Source organism: Nuphar pumila, chromosome 5 (genome assembly GCF_984573655.1).
Source record: "Nuphar pumila chromosome 5, dmNupPumi1.hap1.1, whole genome shotgun sequence".
NCBI lineage: Eukaryota > Viridiplantae > Streptophyta > Magnoliopsida > Nymphaeales > Nymphaeaceae > Nuphar > Nuphar pumila.
Genome location: NC_143253.1, coordinates 26916263 through 26935216, shown reverse-complemented (window position 1 = coordinate 26935216; position 18954 = coordinate 26916263). Strand labels below are relative to the sequence as shown.

General features: G+C 37.4%; 1 protein-coding gene across 3 annotated transcripts; it reads left to right on the top strand.

Annotated features, from left to right (window-relative positions):
- Window positions 1-281: 281 nt before the first annotated feature.
- Window positions 282-18417, top strand: LOC149837207 (uncharacterized protein At4g15545-like). 3 transcript variants are annotated; one of them, XM_090005887.1, is made up of 9 exons: window positions 282-776; window positions 887-955; window positions 3082-3138; window positions 3335-3407; window positions 3605-3670; window positions 3749-3982; window positions 17020-17062; window positions 17805-17883; window positions 18063-18417. In XM_090005887.1, exons 1-9 carry the CDS (start codon window positions 507-509, stop codon window positions 18153-18155), a joined length of 984 nt encoding a protein of 327 aa, XP_089862013.1. In that variant the 5' UTR covers window positions 282-506; the 3' UTR covers window positions 18156-18417. The 3 variants fall into 3 exon arrangements, with proteins under 3 accessions (XP_089862013.1, XP_089862015.1, XP_089862014.1); XM_090005888.1 differs by having other exon boundaries at window positions 450-776; window positions 3338-3407; XM_090005889.1 differs by lacking the exons at window positions 17020-17062; window positions 17805-17883; window positions 18063-18417 and adding an exon at window positions 10038-10406.
- The last annotated feature ends 537 nt before the right edge of the window (window positions 18418-18954 follow it).

The following is an 18954-nucleotide window of genomic DNA, read 5'->3' as shown; positions in this document are numbered from 1 at the left end:
TCCTTTTTTCTGTAAAATTTCCTCATGGTGATGTAAATTTTGCCTACCGATGACCCATGAGTAACTCAAATTTTAGGATGCCAATGGATGGAATTTGACTCCAAAATCCAATGAATCACTGACCCTCTATGGAATTTGGAGCCTCCTTTCAAGTTCTCATTTTTAATTTACTTACCGAAACCAAAAGATGTCATTGGGGAACAAGAAAGAGCCCGAATTGTGCGGGTGAAAAACAAAGAGAAGGGAAAACAAAAGGTTGTCTGTGGGTGTGTGAGTGAGAAATGAGGATGAGGATGGGTGAAAAAGAAGAGGAAAGTAATGTGGTTACGTCGTGTTAGAGCGAGGGTAATCATATCCTCCTCCTCCCTTCCACTCCTGTCCTCAAATGCCCCCAAATTCGTTGCAACCACATATTGCGTTTTACTCTCCTCCTGGGCTCTCCCTGATAAAATGGTGCCTGGGGAAGGGGCCACGGGCCAACCGATGACTGAGAAGAGTGGAAGAGGATGCCGGAGAACGCGACGGAGTTCGATCTGCCGGAGGACATCATGGTGGTGCTCCCGGCCGACCCTTACGAGCAGCTGGACGTCGCCCGCAAGATCACCTCGATAGCTCTGGCGACCCGCGTCTCCAAGTTGGAGGCGGAGGCCGCCAGGCTCAGGCAGAAGCTCGTTGAGAAGGACGACGCCATCGCCGAGCTCCAGGAGACACTACAGAAGCTCGACGACTCGCTCGGCGAGGCCGAGGGGAAGCTCTCCATCGCTACCCATGAGAAGGTTTGCTCCTTCCCGGAAAACCAACCTGAATCCCTCCTCCTCTTCTTTGTTTCTCTAATTCTGATGCTGCTTTCTTTTTCGCTTCTCTTTGTTGATTGTAATTGAAACAGGAAACCCTTTTGAATGAGAACGCCTCTCTCTCCAACACGGTCAAGAAGCTCAACCGAGATGTTGCCAAGGTAGGCTTACCCACTTTGTTGGCTTCAAATTATATTCCTTTTGTTTGTTCTTAAGAATTCCAATGTTAGATAATTGTAATTGCCACCACAATTCCGAAACAATATCATTTGCAATTGTTTTTCTGACTATGCTGAAATGTATGATTCTTTTTCCTTTAATTCTTCATCCCGATTATCCAAATCAGTACGAAACCAATCTATTCTTCCTAAAATGACTATAGACATGGCAAATCAACTGATCACTGGATGCAAGTACTCCCGCAATTTTAGCACAAGCCTTTGTCATACCATTCTCTGCTCAAGTCAGCCTCCTGATGGGAGACACCAAGTTGGTTAGCCTCGATATGTGCATTGCTTAATTGTGTTTTTCCATGGCTAAACAACGACAACAGCTGAATGCATCTTCTAGTACTCTGAGCATGCTACGCCAAAAGGTATTGGCAGATTCTGTTCATGCAACATGCTATGACATTCTCCCACCTACTTGAGACATTGACTATTTGTATGGAATTGAGCTAAGGCTGCCAATTGGACATGACCCCTGATTTAATTTGTCAGTGCTGTTTAGCATGATGACTTCATCTGGTTACCATTGTATGATACAGGAATCACAAGTTCTGCGCACCTAGAGTAGCTATTTGTGGATGCTTCCTCTTTTTCCAATAAACGTGCTGGGGGGATAAGGCCCAGTTTTTTTATAAGCTGAAATCAAGTTTGACAAAGGGTTCAGATGTTACAAACCAGTCAGGAGGCTTCATCTTCCAGGATGAGTGCTCCCCATCACAAGATGTGCAATCAAGAGACATACTAATAGACAAGGATTACACACTTTAAGGTAACACTGCGCTAACACAGTCAACAGCCTAGGGTAGATCAAAATCCATATGATCTCATCCTTCCATTGTGGCATTCATCCATGCCATCCACCAACCTTCGTTACAATGGATGGATACCTGATGAGAACCCAGATCCACGTGAGCCAAGATATTCTCCACAAGTTTGGTCTCCTTGCCAAGAATTTTGCACCATTTCGGACATAGACTGCCTATATCTTCACGGTTTAGCCTAGGCACGATCTTGATTTATAATATGCTCCTGGAACACAAACATTTTTAAGTTTTTAACATATAGAATCTGCTCTCTTTTTTGGGTTTTTCTCAAGTTTTTATTATAAGAGGCTCTTGCTTTGGTCCATTCTTATTTCCAATATTTTCCTTGAACATTTCAATGTCTTGGCTTGTTACCTTACACTGATGTATCTTTTTATAGAGGCACACCAGTTGTAGTGATTGAGTTTTAGCCAGCCTGTAAATTATTAGCTGCAATCAACTATGAACATGTGGTAGATCAAATTGGTACTCTTATTTTGCTCCTAAAAGTTTGTTTGAAGCTAAGTCACACGGACTCGGCTAAAAGGTTGATGCATCCGCGTCAACACCGGTGCGGACACGGACACGGACACGGTCAACTAAGTGTCAGACTCGGTCAACACACTAGGGCTGAGTCCATCCATATTTTGGACTTGGTCAACTTTGACCGAGTCTATTTTTGTCCATTTATTAAAATTAATTTGGACTCGGGTCCGGATCCGACCCAGATCCAAGATGGTATCGGGGTCGGATCTTATATATATATATATATATAGCCGTGTCCCCGTGTCCAAAATTTTTGAAATTGCTCCGCACCTGTACCCACACCCATGTGACATAGGTTTGAAGATGGAAATTCATTTACTTGACTTTCTTGAATCTGCAAAAAAAAATCTAACTTGTGAGCTTGTGAGTATTAGACATTGATCATAGTTACAAATCGAGCTCTAACCTATACTCACCATATGACCTAAAGGACTCTATTTGGACATATTTGCGACATAAATAAATGCTTGAAAGAACCCAAAACAGATTTTGACCAATAATTTCATTATCCTTTCTGTTTGCTGGGCCTTGGGTGCAACTTCAACTGCAAAATTCTGAAACCTGGCATCGGCTCCAGGATAATTTTGAAAAAACTACTGCAGGCTCACAGTTACCTTTTCTGCATCAACTGGTTGCAGTCATTAGTTATATATCGGACTTTATCTATCTATTTTATAATATAAACCTCTGAATAAATCTATTGAATTGCAGCTGGAGGTATTCAGAAAGTCCCTTATGCAGTCACTCCAGGACGGGGAGGATACCTCTGTAAGTGATCTGATTTGAGAATTCTTGATACATTTCATATGAGGTTTGTTTGACTTAACTGATATGGCATGGATTGCCACTGATGGTCAAGTTACATTGTTTATTCTCATGTAAATTTTGATGCTTGAAATTGAACTACTTTCCAGACATTCCATTGTTAAAATTCGTAGTCACATTTGTTGCCTGCTTCCCTCAGCAGACAGGACATTCCCAGGTTGTTGCCAAGCAGACTCCACACACCAGTTACTCTTCCCAAACATTCATTGGAGGTGATTCTTCAAGGCTAATGCTAACTATTTGTTTATCCTATTGAAGGAGCATATAGGATGGTTGAACAGATTATTGGGATGATCCATGAATCCTTTTTGTAACTTTCTTTGCACATTATTACAAAAAATTAAAGTTGCTGTCTAACTGTAGCATTTATATTAGGTGGTATTTTACCCATTTTAAAAATTGTCTTCAGTGCAGAATCAGTACTCGGATACCAGAAATTCATTTCCTGAAGATGTCACTTTGAATGAAACAGATGGTATGTCTTCTGTTCATTTGCTGTTTGGGATGTTGACTTTATCCTTCTCTACGATAAATCACTTTTATTCTTTGACAGTGTCAAGACAGAGAGTTTCCAGTGGCCTCCTGTTGGCATCTCATAGTAGCACTCCAAGGCTTACTCCTCCAGACTCACCCACAAGATTTTCTGCATCTGTCTCACCCACAAGAACTTCTAATCCAGTCTCTCCTCCACGACGCCATTCAGTTTCATTTTCAAGCATGAGGCACACATTGGATTCGTCTATATCCACAAGCCATCATTCGTCAGCATCAAGCAGCTCGGACATGGGTAACTACATCAATTCACTTCTAGGAACCTTTTCATACTCGTTGTATAAAATTTCTTTGCATGTTTATCCTCAGTCATGTTGGTTAGAGAGGATGTTAGCATGGCTTTATGCAGCCCTTGATAATAAATAATGTGATCATAGAATTATTGCTTCTATCTTGCTTGCAATTGTTCAGACTTTTAGGTCCTTAGTGGTGTCCTTCATGGTATGATATGTTATATAGGCAGAGACAAAGAAAGGTGCATGGACCATAATATAGGAATGGTCATGCTACATGGACATGTTGTTAAGGGTTTGAGTCGCACGTACATACACACAGACACGGATACACTCACACACACATGCTGTGCACATGCACATGTATAGTTACAATTTATCACTATTTTATCCAAATAAAAAAGGCTCCAGAATATTGTGAGAAATTGGAGAAAATTCAACTTGAAAATATCATACTAATATTGTCATGGTATTTTTACTAAAAATAAATTCATTTTTTATTTTTGATTATTTATTAAAAAAAGATCCCCAAGATTTTCCTGTGAAAACCCACTTATTTTCAAATTCCCTCGATAAAAATCCTTGCTGATATTATTGCAAGATCAGTGTTGATAACTACAATCCACATGCATAGATGTACATTTTAAGTAAAGATTCAAAATCACTAAAAGATGGTCATGAAAATAAAAAGAATTATATAAATAATTACCAAAAGCATAATCGTTGTCTCCAACATATGTCATGGTATGTAATGAATCTTGTCACATGTCATGCATGACACCTTGGGCACATCATCCAAAACCATGTGTCAACCTTGACATAAGTAACAATGGTATCACATTTGCTGAAACATATGCATGGCCTACTTACTGGGAAGGATGAGTTGGTCATCTTTTCAGTTTCTTAATAAACTTTGTTTTGTGCAAGATATGTGCATGCACGAGTTCGATACAGTCATACGGGGTAGTTTCCTTGTAGCTTTCTCATGTGCAAGTCCTCTCCAAAGCAATCTTCCTAGCTCTAAATATGGGAAGATGCCATGTTGCATTATTTCTTCATTTCTGCGGTCATCAGTAAATAACCTTGTCTGGCCTACTGGGTGTCAATGCTCTTGTATGATTTTGTAGAGGCGTGGCTCGTTTTTCTGATCCCTTTTCTGCATATGTTCTAGCATGATGTGTGTCATCTACCATCTTCCTTGCAGATTGTGTAGGATTTCATTCACCTTCTGAAAGTTTGTTGACTCATCTGCTTCATTTTGAAGCTTTAGGCACTTGTAAGACTTAAAGAGTGCTTATTCGGTGCATAGGGATGACCATTATTATTTTCAATCCTATAACATTATAACACTGAGCCTTTTCAAGTTGAACAAAGATGCTACATTTAGGACCTAGAGATGTTCATCATCTCTCATTCTGCAAGCTCTCTATGTAAGGCGTGTTTTCATATCATCATTCTTTACTGAATTTGGTCCTTTTGAGACTTTAGTCTGCCCGTGTGGTGCTCAGATGGATGATTAGGCTTCAAAACTTTGAATTTGTGCAATACAGAATATGTGAATGTCTGTTCAATTATACTCTTCCGGTCACAATCTACATAAAACAGATACTTCCAAATTCCCCATGTACTCACTGTTGACCCTAGTAGTTCTGGGTGGTCCTGGGTGCTGCCACATGTAGACATATTTGTTCAGTTTGTAGGGCATGTAGTATGTCTATGAATATTTTGTTATTTTGTGGACTTCGCTATTTTCCAGTGCCTTTACATGTTTGTGCTAGAAAAGTTGCATGATAGCATGTGGGTGGCTGGGTTAGTGGGGCTTTACTGATCGTGGATCTACAAGATCATAAATACATGGTGCAGCCATTAATGGAGAAGCGAGTCCAAGGGACTTGACTGCTGCACTAACTTTTCAAACCATGCTATTGGTGCTTGCTTAAGTCTATATAGAGCTCTTCTCAATATGCATACTCTCCCCTATGAATCAGCATAACCTTGTGGCAACTTCATTTACACCTCCTCATCCAAATCACCATTCAATAAGGCATTCTTCACATCCAATTGTCATAAGATCCATTTTTTTTGGTAGCCACTGTTAAAATTGTACATATATGTATATTATATATATATATTTTTATTCTTTTTTATTTTTCTTTTTATTTATTCTTTTTTGTATTTTATTCTAGTTCAAAATGAACTAGAGCTCTAACTAGTCAACAAGATGTTGACTAGTTGTAGAGCCGTTTGAGCTAGTCCAACAAATACAAATAGAGTTGTTGGACTAGCTCCAACAACTCTATTAAATCCCCTCTTTATCTTCTTTTCTCCTGTATATAAATAGGGGTTGAAACCCCTCTTGTAAAACATTGTTTCTTACATGGTGATGAATAAAATAATATTTATTTTTTAGCCCTCTTGTGAATACCCCTTGTGTGGGTTTGGTATTGAGTGTGCCCTTTTGTGGACACTTGTTGTGCGTGTTCTTTTGAATCTTTGGTAAGCATATTGAGTGTGATTGAAAGATTTTTGTTTCTTTACATGGTAGAACCGTAGATCATGGTAGTGGTGGTGTGCTTGTTCTAATTCTCTTTCTTTTCTCATATATTCTCTTCTCTCATCTCTTTCTCTTTTTGTAAGAATGGATGACAATGAGAAAATCACCATTATACCCATGAAACTCAATCATACAAACTTTGTAATGTGGTCTTCAATAATAAAGCACCACATATGGGGAAAGGAATTATGGGGATTAGTTGATGATTCTAATTCGGAGCCTAAACTAGTCCTCACAAAGGTTGAAAATGAAAAAGAAGCGTCTCTTATGGATGGTGAGAAAGCTAAGGCACTAGCCACTTATAAAAAAAGTGAAAAGAGTGGAGAATGGGGCACACCAAGGTTATGTCTTGGTTAATCAATAGCGTAGATATTAAAAAGTGCTCTAGTCTCGCAAAGTTTGAGCATGCCAACAATGCATGGGAAAACTCACCTTAAGAATATTTATTCTCTTAAAGATATTGCACATGTGTGCAATTTACAAAATAAAGTTCGGACAATGACTGAAAAGGACAAAAGTATTAGGGATTACTATGATGAATTGTCCAAACTTTGTGAAGAATTATCTATTCGTGAACCTAAGTGGCATTGTCCAAAAGATATAGAGCTTCGGTAAAAGCAACTTGATGCAAAATATTTTTATCAATTCATAAATGGTATGAGATTGGAGTTTGAAAGCACCAAATCCGCGCTTCTTCACAAAGAGAAAATTCCTTCTACTGTTGACACTCTTGAAGAATTTGAGTATAGAGGAGAATAGGCTAAAAGGATCCTTTAAAAAATGAAGACGACTTTGTTTTAGTCGTCTCTAGACCGAGAAACCGCATACGTCCTTACACGCCACCTCATTGGAAACAATGAAATGAGGTTGATAACAAACCTTATTGGAAACAAGACAATGAGTATGACAAAAAAATATTATTTGTTATAATTTTCATGAGCTGGGACATACCAAGCCTCAATGTCTTAGATTTAGAAATAGGGAAGAAAGAAGGTGGCTTCGGTTGGTTCGTCTCAAGAATTGAGTGATTTGAACAAATCTCATGATGCACCCGTATCTATGTCGCAACTTATGAAGATTCTTCAACCTCTTCTTAAAGGAGTATATTCTTCAAATGGAGCATCGACTCGAGCTGCGGTTTCTTCCTGATCCTGGTAAAACTCCTTGGCTTCTTGACTTTGGTGCATCATTTCATATGACCCCCAATCAAAATATTTTATCCGAATGTCTTTCCAACTCAAGCGTATCAAATGTTTCACAGTTGATGGTATATCTCTTGAAATAAAAGGAATTGAAAATTTTGAAAATACTTTACGAAATTCTAAAAGATTTATTATTCCAAAAGTAAGGTATATTCTTAAATTAAATTTAAATATCTTGTCAGTTTCTCAAATATCTAACCATGGATGTAATATCTCCTTCTCTTCTGATAGTTGTTAGGTGTAAGATCGCCGGTCAGGGAAGTTGATTGGGGAAGACCATAGGGAAGGAGGCCTCTACTGCATGGTTTTTTTTGAAATACCTAAGGATACCTTTTGTTGCAATGTTCAGAAAATTGGCTTGGATTTATAGCACAAACGGCGTGGTCATCTTAATGTATCCAAAATTCAATATTTTTCGAATCTGAAAAAAATTTGTATCTCTGAAAATTTTAAATGTAAAGACTATATCCTTGGTAAAATGAAGAGATTACCATTTCATTAAAGAATCTTTATTTCCTATAGACCACTGGAGTTAATATGTTCCGATGTTTGGGGGCCAACACCAGTGAGATTTTTGTTGATGATTTCACTAGGCATACTTAGATCTACTTCCTTAAGCATAAGTTTGAAGTTTTTTCTCATTTTCAAATATTTCACAACTTAGTAAAAAATAAGTTTAAAAATAATATTTCTATCTTTCTCACTGATTCATAGGGAGAATACTTATCAAAAGAATTTAAAGATTATTTGAATTTACACAGCATCACGCATTAAAAGTCTTGTCCTCTATACTACAACAAAATGGTTGGACCGAACGAAAACACAGACACATCATAGAAACAACTAGAACTTTGTTGATAGCAAGTCAAGTACCAAAGGAATTTTTCGCTGCAACAACACTAACTGCCATATATCTCATTAATAGAATGTCATCTTCTTCTTTGTAAAATCTAACACCAGCTGAAAAACTTTTTAAATTAGCTCCTAATTACTCTAGATTGAGAATTTTTTTATGCAAATGTTTTGTTTTCATAAAAAAAAATGATAAGCTCTCCCCTCGGGCTGTTCCCTATGCCTTTTTAGGTTATGCAAATAATAAAAAAAGGCTATCGATGCTTTGATTTCAAAAGTAAAAAACCATATGTTTCAAGAAATGTGTTCTTAGAAAAAGAAAGTTTTTTTGACTCTGAAAAGACTGATGAAGTAGCTGACTACTCATTCTTATTTGATTTGGTTCCAAATTATGAAAAACATGATTATGAATATGATCTTGATGATAGTATTGATATAATAGATGAATGTAATCTTGATAATGATCATGAAGAACATCCTCTTAAGAACCAAAATTATTTGCAATATTTTATACGTAAGGATCCCAAGGACTTGAATCACCCATGTGCATTAGAGAAGTATGATAAACAATCCAAAGTTCAAACCGGGAGATCTTTTAGGATATCTACAACACCGAAAAAAATTGTATCTTATAATTTTTTTCCTACAAAATACAAGGCGTTCATTGCATTAATTCACTCATATATAGATCCTTCAACCTTTACTGAAGCCAAAGAACATTTTGAATGGGTAGAAGCCATGAAAATAGAGTTTGAAGCTTTAGAAATGGCTAATACTTGGGTCATTCAAGATATCTCAAAGGGAAAGAAACCCATAGGTTGCTGGTGGTTATATAAGATCAAAACTAAGAGTGATGGAACTTTTGAAAGGTATAAAGCCAGATTAGTTGTAAAAGGATATTCTTAGTAATATGACATAGATTACGAAGAAACCTTTGCACCAGTTGCTAGAATGACTACTGTTAGGACCCTAATAGCTTTAGCTTATGTTAGAGTGACCTATATTTCAAATGGATGTAAAAAATATCTTTCTTAATGAAAACTTAGTTGAAGAAGTTTATATAGAGGCACCTCCTGGTATAAATATTCATAAGGGGAAAACCCTTCATTTGAAAAAAACTCTTTATGGTCTTAAACAAATACCGAAGGCTTGATATGATAAGTTTAGTCGTGTTATGATTGATATTGGATTTAGATATTGTTTAACTAACATTGCCTTGTTTATTAAGATTTCTAATGCAGGTATTATCATCCTACTTCTCTATGTGGACAATATGATCATCACCAAAGGATACAAATAAGGAGTTGAAAATATCAAAAAGCTTCTCAAAACACATTTTGAATTGATTGATTTAGGTTTTTTAAAATATTTTTTAGGAATTGAAGTTACTTACTCTTCTAAAGGATATTTATTGTCTCAATATAAGTTTGCTCTTGATTTTGTTTTCAGGTCTGAAATTACAGATGATAAGAAAGTTGATACATCTGAGATTACCAACACTAAAATGAGAATTGATTATGGAGAACCACTTGAAGATACTACTCCTTATAGACAATTCATTGGAGCACTCTCTTATCTTTTAATTACTAGGTCTGATATAGCTCACACTGTACAAACAGCTATCAATTTCAGCACGCTCTCACTTTTGTTTACATGGGAGCACTTCTGCGGATTAATAGATACATTAAAAGTCATTTTCTCGCAGTTTTTTTTGTTTGCTTCATCTTCATTATATTTAATTGCTTACACTGATGCTAACTGGGGAGGTGATCCCAATAATAGGTACTCAACCACGGGTTTTGTGTGTTTTTACGTGAATCTCTGATTTCATGACAGTGTAAGAAGCAACAGAAGGTTTCGCTTTCTTTAACAAAAGTTGACTATCAAGCTATGACAACCACAATGATGGAGGTGGTCTGGCTTAGAAAATTGTTGGCTAACATGGGAGTTCAAGTAACAGGTGCTTCACGCATGTGCTTTGACAACAAGAGTTCAATCTGCATTGTCAGCAATCGTTCCTTTTATAAACGAACTAAACATATTAAAATGGATTGTCATTATGTTCGAGAGGAGTATCTTCATGGGATTATAGATCTGCCTTATGTAATATCAGAATATCAGCTAGCAAATTTCTTTACCAAACCTCTCGCCGCCCTCTTGTAAGACAATGCTTCTTGCATGGTGATAAATAAAATAATATTTATTTTTTAGCCTTCTTATGAATACCCCTTGCGTGGTTTGGTATTGAGTGTGCCCTTTTATAGGCACTTGTTGTGCGTGTTCTTTTGAATCTTTGGTGGGCATATTGAGTGCGATTAGAAGATTCTTGTTTCTTTACACCACTGCCAACAAAGTCCTTATAGTAGTCATATAAGCAACTGATCCAAATGTCTCAACAAAATCAATCCCAAACTGTTGACTATAACTCTTCGCCACAAGTCTTGCCTTATATCTTTCAATCGATCCATCTGCCTTGATTTTTATTTTGAAACCCCATTTACGCCCAACGACATTCTTTCCATATGGGAGCTTCACAAGATCCCATGCATCTTCTCCGGCCCATTCAATTCTTCATCCATTACTTGCTGCCACTCTTCTTTAGAAACTGCTTCTGCATAAGAACTAGGCTCAACATAAGAGTGAATTAAAACCCAAAATGCATGATGCTTTAGAGAAAAAGATTCATAGGATACAAAACAAGTGGGAGGAACATAAATTCGAGAACTACAATGTACTTGAGGAGAGGAAGAGGTAGGATCTTGGACGCTGTGCTCAAGATCATATGAAAGGAGTTCAAAATTGGCCTCTGGAATCTCTGAATCTCTCTGTTCAATCTGATCTATAAAAGGTATACTCTGGATACCCTCTTGTCTCCTATCATATGTTTGTCCAAACCTAGTATCAGTGATTTGAGACTCAAGTTGAATATTCGTGTTTCTATTAACACTTTCTTCTACGTTAATGACATAAAAAAAGAAAAATCAACCTCAAGCTCCTCATCCATGGGCTGAGAAAAATATGGTATACGCTTATGAAAGACTACATGTCTAGAAATCCAAATCTTCTTTCCAACTGGATCTTAACATTTATAACCTTTCTCCCCATAAGAAAACCCCAAGAAGTAGCATTTCACAGATCGAGGAGTAAGTTTATCTCTACAATGCTCAGGTAACAATACAAAACAAGTGCAACCAAATATTCTTAGCAACTCATAATTGGGAATGACATCATACTGTTTTTTTATAAGGAGAGGTACCTTAACTAGCACTCCAGATGGCATACGGTTAATCTGATAAGTCTCTATACACATAGCTTCAGCCCAATAGATCTTGGGTACATTGCTTGAAAATAATAGAGCTCTAATAGTTTTCAAAATGTCTATTTTTTCTCTCCTCAACTCTATTATGCTCAGGTGTATATGGACTTGATTTTTTGTGAACAATCCCTTTCTCTTGCACAAACTCTCAATCTCATGACTAACATATTCTCCTCTTGAATCTAAGCGAAGGTTTTTGATCTTAGCAGAAAATTGAGTCTTAATTAACGCACTAAATTTTTTAAAAATATCAAACAACTCACTTCTATTCTCGATAAAGTAAATCCAAGTAAATCGTGTATAATCATCAATAAAAGTGACAAAATAGACAAAACATCATTGGATAAGATTAGTAAGGGGCTCCAAACATCTGAGTGAACAAGATCAAAGGCCTTCTCTGACTCTATCTCCCTTGATCCAAAAGGTAAGGCATGGCCCTTTCCCGGCCTACAACTCTCACACTCCTTTACATCATCTGACACCAACATTTTGGACCTTCCAAAACTATCAAAAGACATAAGATACTATAGTCCGAATTTAGAAATATAACCAAGTCTTTGATGCCACAACAGACTCATCCAAAACTACTGCTCCTAACCCACCTCTTTTCCTATGGCCAATCCCAATCCTTCTTCATGAGAGAAGATTGCACAACACAATTCATATGAGAGAAGATTACATTGTAGTTATATTTAGTAATTTGACCAATAAAAATAAGATTCATAACTAAAGATGGAACATAAAAAACTTGCGAGATATTCAAGTTGCTCCTAGGATAAGATGTGAGAGTAACAAATTTAACCTTAGAGACGGGCATGGAGAGCCATCCGCGGTGCAAAATGAGCCACTACAAGGATGACAGTTGATTATAATAGACTCTTGTGCAGTCATGTGATATGATGCACCTGAATTTATTAACCAACCTGAATAAGCACTTGAAATACCAGCAAAAATAGTACCAAAAGAGGTGAAAGGACTAGAAACTATAGCACTAGATTGAGCAAGAGACTGAGCAACAGGCAAAAGATCTGAAGAGCTTCTTGCAAGAGGAGTATGATAAGCACTGGTCTCAAGTGACAAGATATTCTTGGGATTTTCAACCTCTTCAGTATAAGGAACAACGAGGACCCCAAACTTCCTTCTCTTCAACATAGGGCAAGTTTCTTCATATCACCAAGCCTTTTACAATAGAAGCAACAATTAGAACTCATGTCACTTTTGAATCCTTTAGAGCTACCTCTTCTAGGTGCACCAAACCCTCCATCTGCCTGCTTCAAAGCTCTAAAATCCTCCTCAAGATAAAATGGTTGAACCCAATTTGAATGTTCATAGGCTTGCTTCAAAGCTCCCCAAGCATCCCATTCATTTGTCTTCTCAACCTCACCCACGATAACTCGAACAAATTGTCTCCTCTCCATCACACACCAACATCCAATTTACACTTCAAAATTCTGCACAAAAGCACCAAAAGACAGCACTAGAGCCAAGATGGACTGGTCACAACTATCCAAAAGCAATAGTACAGTGAACCCAGAACCACACTGCTTCCAATTTGTTGCACAATTAGCAAAGCACAACAAGCAATAATCAGGAAACTGTATGTGCAATACTACAGTGGCAACCCTTCAATAACCAAAATGCTTCACACTTTTATAACTAAGTGCACAGGCCCAAACTACACTTCCTATACTCAATGGGGGCCAAAGCCCAACAGTACTAGGCTAGCCAGTGTGCAGTCATCACAGTCCAACATCAATTCCTTCTCACTTGATATCGATAAGTCGACAAAATCTCTTCAAGAAACTTTCATTAGAGCACAAATACAGCCCATAATATCTCCAAACCTGACTACAAAAGACTACACTTTAAAATAGCTACCAACACTAGGCTGCCAACACCAAGACTCTACACAATCCTTCACACGACTTTTCAAATAGCCAAATAAGTCAGCGAAGAAGACAGTAACTCATGCCAGATGCTGTATCACACATCAGATTACAAAAAAGAAGGCACCCAACATCAAAAACAGCAAGTTACAGTCAGAAATGCAGTTACCACCTGTTAGTATGATCCAAAAAGATCAACAAAACTCATGAAATTCCTCAAATATCACCAAAGGATTGCTTCTAACAATCTTCTAGGGCAAAAACGACCTGATTAGAAGCAACCCAAGCCTCTAATACCCACTATTGCAACAGGAATCAACAAAATCCCAAAACTGGTCTACTGTTCAATTCAAAACCAGAAAATGAAAGAAAATTCACAGAAATTTGACCAAATCTCATGCCAGTTGATTTTTAGAGCCTCTAAAATCATCTACTACCAGATTCCCAACACAAAACCATCAAATACGAACCTTCATATCAGACTCCTCTCCCCTTGATGACGTTATGGATGGCACAAACCCTGATGTAGCAATTAAGGATTCTTCTCACCTCAGCGCAATCAAATGCCTCTCCTTGAGGAGGAAATGGCTCTGATACCGCCTACAAGATCATAGATACATGGTGCTGCCATTAATGGAGAAGCAAGAACAAAAGAGGAAGAAATCTTGAACCTTCATTAAAAAAGGGCAAAAGAAAGAGCTATGACTATATGAGGTTGACCCTCCTTCACTAACAAACTAATAGAAAAAGGACAGAAATAGACTCCAACTTTGACTCTTACAACACAAAGCTCAAAAGTGCAGAAATATCCCTATAAAATATACAAGGGGCAGTACACAGAAATGCTACAATATACTACATTCCTCAACATGGGTGTATGTATGTAATTGAAACAACCTACTTGCACCCCTTGCACTTTGCTTCTGGAGAAACTTTGTCCTAACAGCAATAGTCGTGTCGTACCATGTACCAGAACTTGCAAATGACAGGTTTGAATTACGTATTCTCTTAACAAGTGCATTTATCACTTTTTTGACATTCTAAATTTGCACTCTGGGAAGTTTTTTCCTTTGTTCATGTAGTTTGAGTTACAGGCACATTGCCACCACATTAAAGCACTATGTGTTTAATCACTATTTTCAATTTTCAAATATTATAACTTGTACTGATTCTTGTATTTTATGTTTATGTTCTGAACTGAGTAGGCGTAGGTTTTGTTTACAAAGGTTAAAGAAAACAGTGTCGCTGATGAATGCGGTTTTCTTTCCAAACAATTTGGCGGTTCCTATTTTCTTTAAAAATCATTTAGCTGTCAACTTGCTGAAAGACCAATGACTTAAAGGTGATCTGTTGCCGTTGTGCTATAGGAAGGGGGGTTTGTGCGTCAAGGTTGAGAGATAGGTTCTTACTAGGTATAATAATTAAAAAGGTGTACAACTTTATTATAAAAAAAAAATCTTAATTCTTTATAATATATCAATAAAAAGAAATAGTGTCAATACGAATATAAAAATGATGTAGATATAAATATAAGAAATGATGGTACTATATCTGTAGTCAATAATGTTAATATAATAAGTTCAATAATAAGGTAAAAACTAACCATTTTCAGAATTAAGTAGACTATATATTTGCTTTAAATTTCATTCAGCATTTTGATCCATAGGTTCTACAAATTGGTTTTATTGCTTTTATTTTTATCTATTTAAGGGTAGCTTTATTGTATAATTAAGATATTAGCATGTCACCAATTTTACGAGTACAATTAGATAAGTTTTTATATATTATATATTTGAAATTTAGTGCTTTAAGTTTTTAATGTGATATTTATGATTTTCTGATTATCAAAATTTGTGATTTTGTTGATTAATCACAATTAAGCAAGGAGTTTGAATCCTAAGGTTGACCATTTTTTGTCCTGATTAATCACAATTTGTCCAGAAGGGTAGCCTCCAAGCTATGTCACATGAATACAAATGTGGGTGCTGGACACGATGTGAATACGCTTAGTATGGTACGATAATTTTAAAAAATTAGGACATGGGGACACAGCCGTAGACACACAGATGCATGTATGCGTGAGTGTATGTATAAAACATCCATTTAAAATCACTCTAATTAGGAACATCAAATAACGAAACTAAATTGAAATGTAATGTAATTGATGACAAATTTTAAAAGAAAAATAACTCAAGTAAATATGAAATAAGTAAATAAGATCATACAAGAAAATAGATAAAGTTAATGTCACAATGTTGATTGTTCGTGAAACTGGTTTGACTATGTTAATGAAGTGTCGTATCGTTTCCGTGGTGTCTGAGTGTTGTATCGTGTCGGTATGGGATATGCATGCTAAGTGAAGTGTCTGGGTGACATAGCCTCTGAGTAATAGCCAAGGATGAGTTTAGCTACTACAGGGAAAAACACAAATTCTGGAGCTCACCTTTCTTTTTTTCTTTTTGATGTAAAATGGAGAAGCCACTGACTCCTCATATGGACCGAAAGGTGTCATTCTGAGTCTCTGACCATGGGTCAGAATCAGTGTCTGCAGTCTAGAACTTCATGAGTGTTCCCCGTTGCTGTTCGGAGATAGTTTTCCATTTGGCTTAGGCCTTGCGGCGAAGGATGTGCACCCTGGGTATCAAACTCTCAACCTCCAACTTTAAAGCCTTAAGCCGACCCACCTAGCCAGGTGTGCGGAGCCCTTGTGGGCTGGAGTTGTCACCTCTTTGAACTATCATTAATGAATATATTCTTTGATCTTCTGAATTTTGCGCATCTACATGTTATTGATATAGGTAGAACACAATAGGTTCTTGAGTTGACTGTCATTCCATTTGATGTTATTGCACTAATCCTACTACACTGTATTCTTTGTTTGCTTGTACCTGTATTTTTTAGTTTGTGATGATTGTTTTCCTGATTCATGTTCAGTAGTCTACACTTACTCCTTAAATTTTCTCAAAGAATTGGTAGGATAAGCTCCCTCCACCGTCCTCTTTTTTTCCCCTAGAATAATCACCACAATCACAAGTCAGGCTAACAACTTTGGTTTCATGGCTAAAGTTTTACTCTATATTATGAATATGGTATCTGCTTAGATTGCAATTTTTTTTGTTAAAGGCACAATGAAGGAAAAAGGGTTTAGAACTCTCTCTCTCTCTCTCTCTCCAGTGTTAGATGTTATATTTCATGTTGTTGACCAACATCAATCCTTCATTTGCTTTAGGGCATGGGCGAGTTGATGGCAAGGAGTTCTTTCGTCAAGTCAGGTATTCAAGGCATCCTGAGAGCTTTTTTCTCCCTTTTATTTGTTGTGTCTGTGGGCATTGTTTCACATGCATGTCAGTCAAATTTGAAGTTAATTCATTGTTATTGTTCCTTGAAAGTGCCACTCATAGTGACCAGAAGCTTCTTGCCGCTTGGGGAAACTCGCTTCCCCGAAATGAGGGGAAGCTTTGGGAAACCTGCTTCCAAAATATGGGAAGCTCAATTCCCTCTAGTGGGAAGCCCGCTTCTTCTTTGTTTCCCAAATCGATTCACTTTTGCTTTCTTAAAGTTTTCCTCTCGCCCGCTTCCTCTTTGTTTCCCAAATCGATTCACTTTTGCTTCCTTAAAGTTTTCCTCTCGCTTTGTCACTTCCCACTCACTTTCCCCTCGCTTCCTACATTTTTCATCTCAGAAAATTATAATTTTTTATAACAAACTTGCATGTTTGTTTTATATCGTATTTGTGTTCATGTCATTTCTCGTTTGCTTCTGCCTGCACTTCATATTGCTTTCTATGTGTTTCCATGTACTTGCAAAATATCTGTATCCCACTTCCTGCTTCATACTACTTTTTAGCACTCGCTTCCCCACTTCCGCTTGACACATTCTCGGATCCATTTTGTTTCCTGGTAACTATGGTACCACCATCATGAAACATGCAGAACCATTAGTTAAGTGATTGATCTCCATGAAGCATATTAATTATGAGTAGTTCATTGTTGCTGAGATCTTTATTTTCTTTAGGGGGCGCCTGTCTTATGAACAATTTGGTGCATTCCTCGCCAACGTTAAGGAACTGAACTCACATAAGCAAACAAGAGAGGTAACAGCTTTAGCTATTTCCTTTTCAGCCTTGCTCATTGTCAAAACTAGAGTTTGAAACAAGGTCAGAGAGCTCGAGAACTTGCAGTTGTATGGGCAGCCCGGTTAACTTGGATCAGGTTGATCAGTGACTGGGCCAGTTTTACAAGAACTAGAGACTCATACATCTACATGCTTCAGGAAACACTGCGGAAGGCAGGTGAGATTTTTGGACCAGACAACAGGGATCTTTATGCTATATTTGAGGGCTTGATCAGTCGAAGCATGCATTAGAATCCAGTGTAGCCCCAGTAAGGAAGCTGAAAAAATAATAGAAGCATTAACCTTGATCCTGTTTGGTGGTGACTGCTGTCAGAACTCAGAAACATGTCTTTCCATGAAACAGAATATTGACGATGGCTTAGTAACAGAGTTCATGTAAGCTGTTTATAAAAGTCTTGGTTTCACTATGTTGGTTTGTCTGCCTGTAAATTCCAGTGAAAGTCCTTTTGTTTTTGCCACCTGCTGTTTCTATACATGGCTGCTGCTTCGTCCATTTGTTCTTTTTCTCTATATGAATCGACCAGTGACTTCATAAATGTGGAAAAGCAAATGTTTTTGAACTTTGATTCGTTTTTCCAACTCATTTCTGGTTTTCGCGACTTTGCTGTAATGTGGGCAGAAAGACCTTCCTTTGAATCCTTTCCTGTAAGCTTTTCACTGTATCGACCATGATGTGACGCTATGGTGATCACTATACTCACTGAGATCTGTTAGTTTTCTATGGGGAACAGCAAAAGATGGCAGTGACAAAAACCAAACAGTAACTAGACTCGTGAGCCCACTAGTGATGACCGACACCTTTATTCAAGAGCTTGGATACTTATGCCAATGCTTTGATAAAGGAGTATCTCGAAGGAGGCCAACCTTCCCGTTATGACTTATTTCCTTTTTTTTTTTTTATACTTGGAGAAACAGCTTCAGGTGCAGCGACCTAGCCGCGCTGGCTCAGCTTGACAAACTTACGGTCACTGTCCACGACAACTTTAAACTCCGAAGGCTTATGGTCCCAAGAGAGTCACAAAGCTTCGGC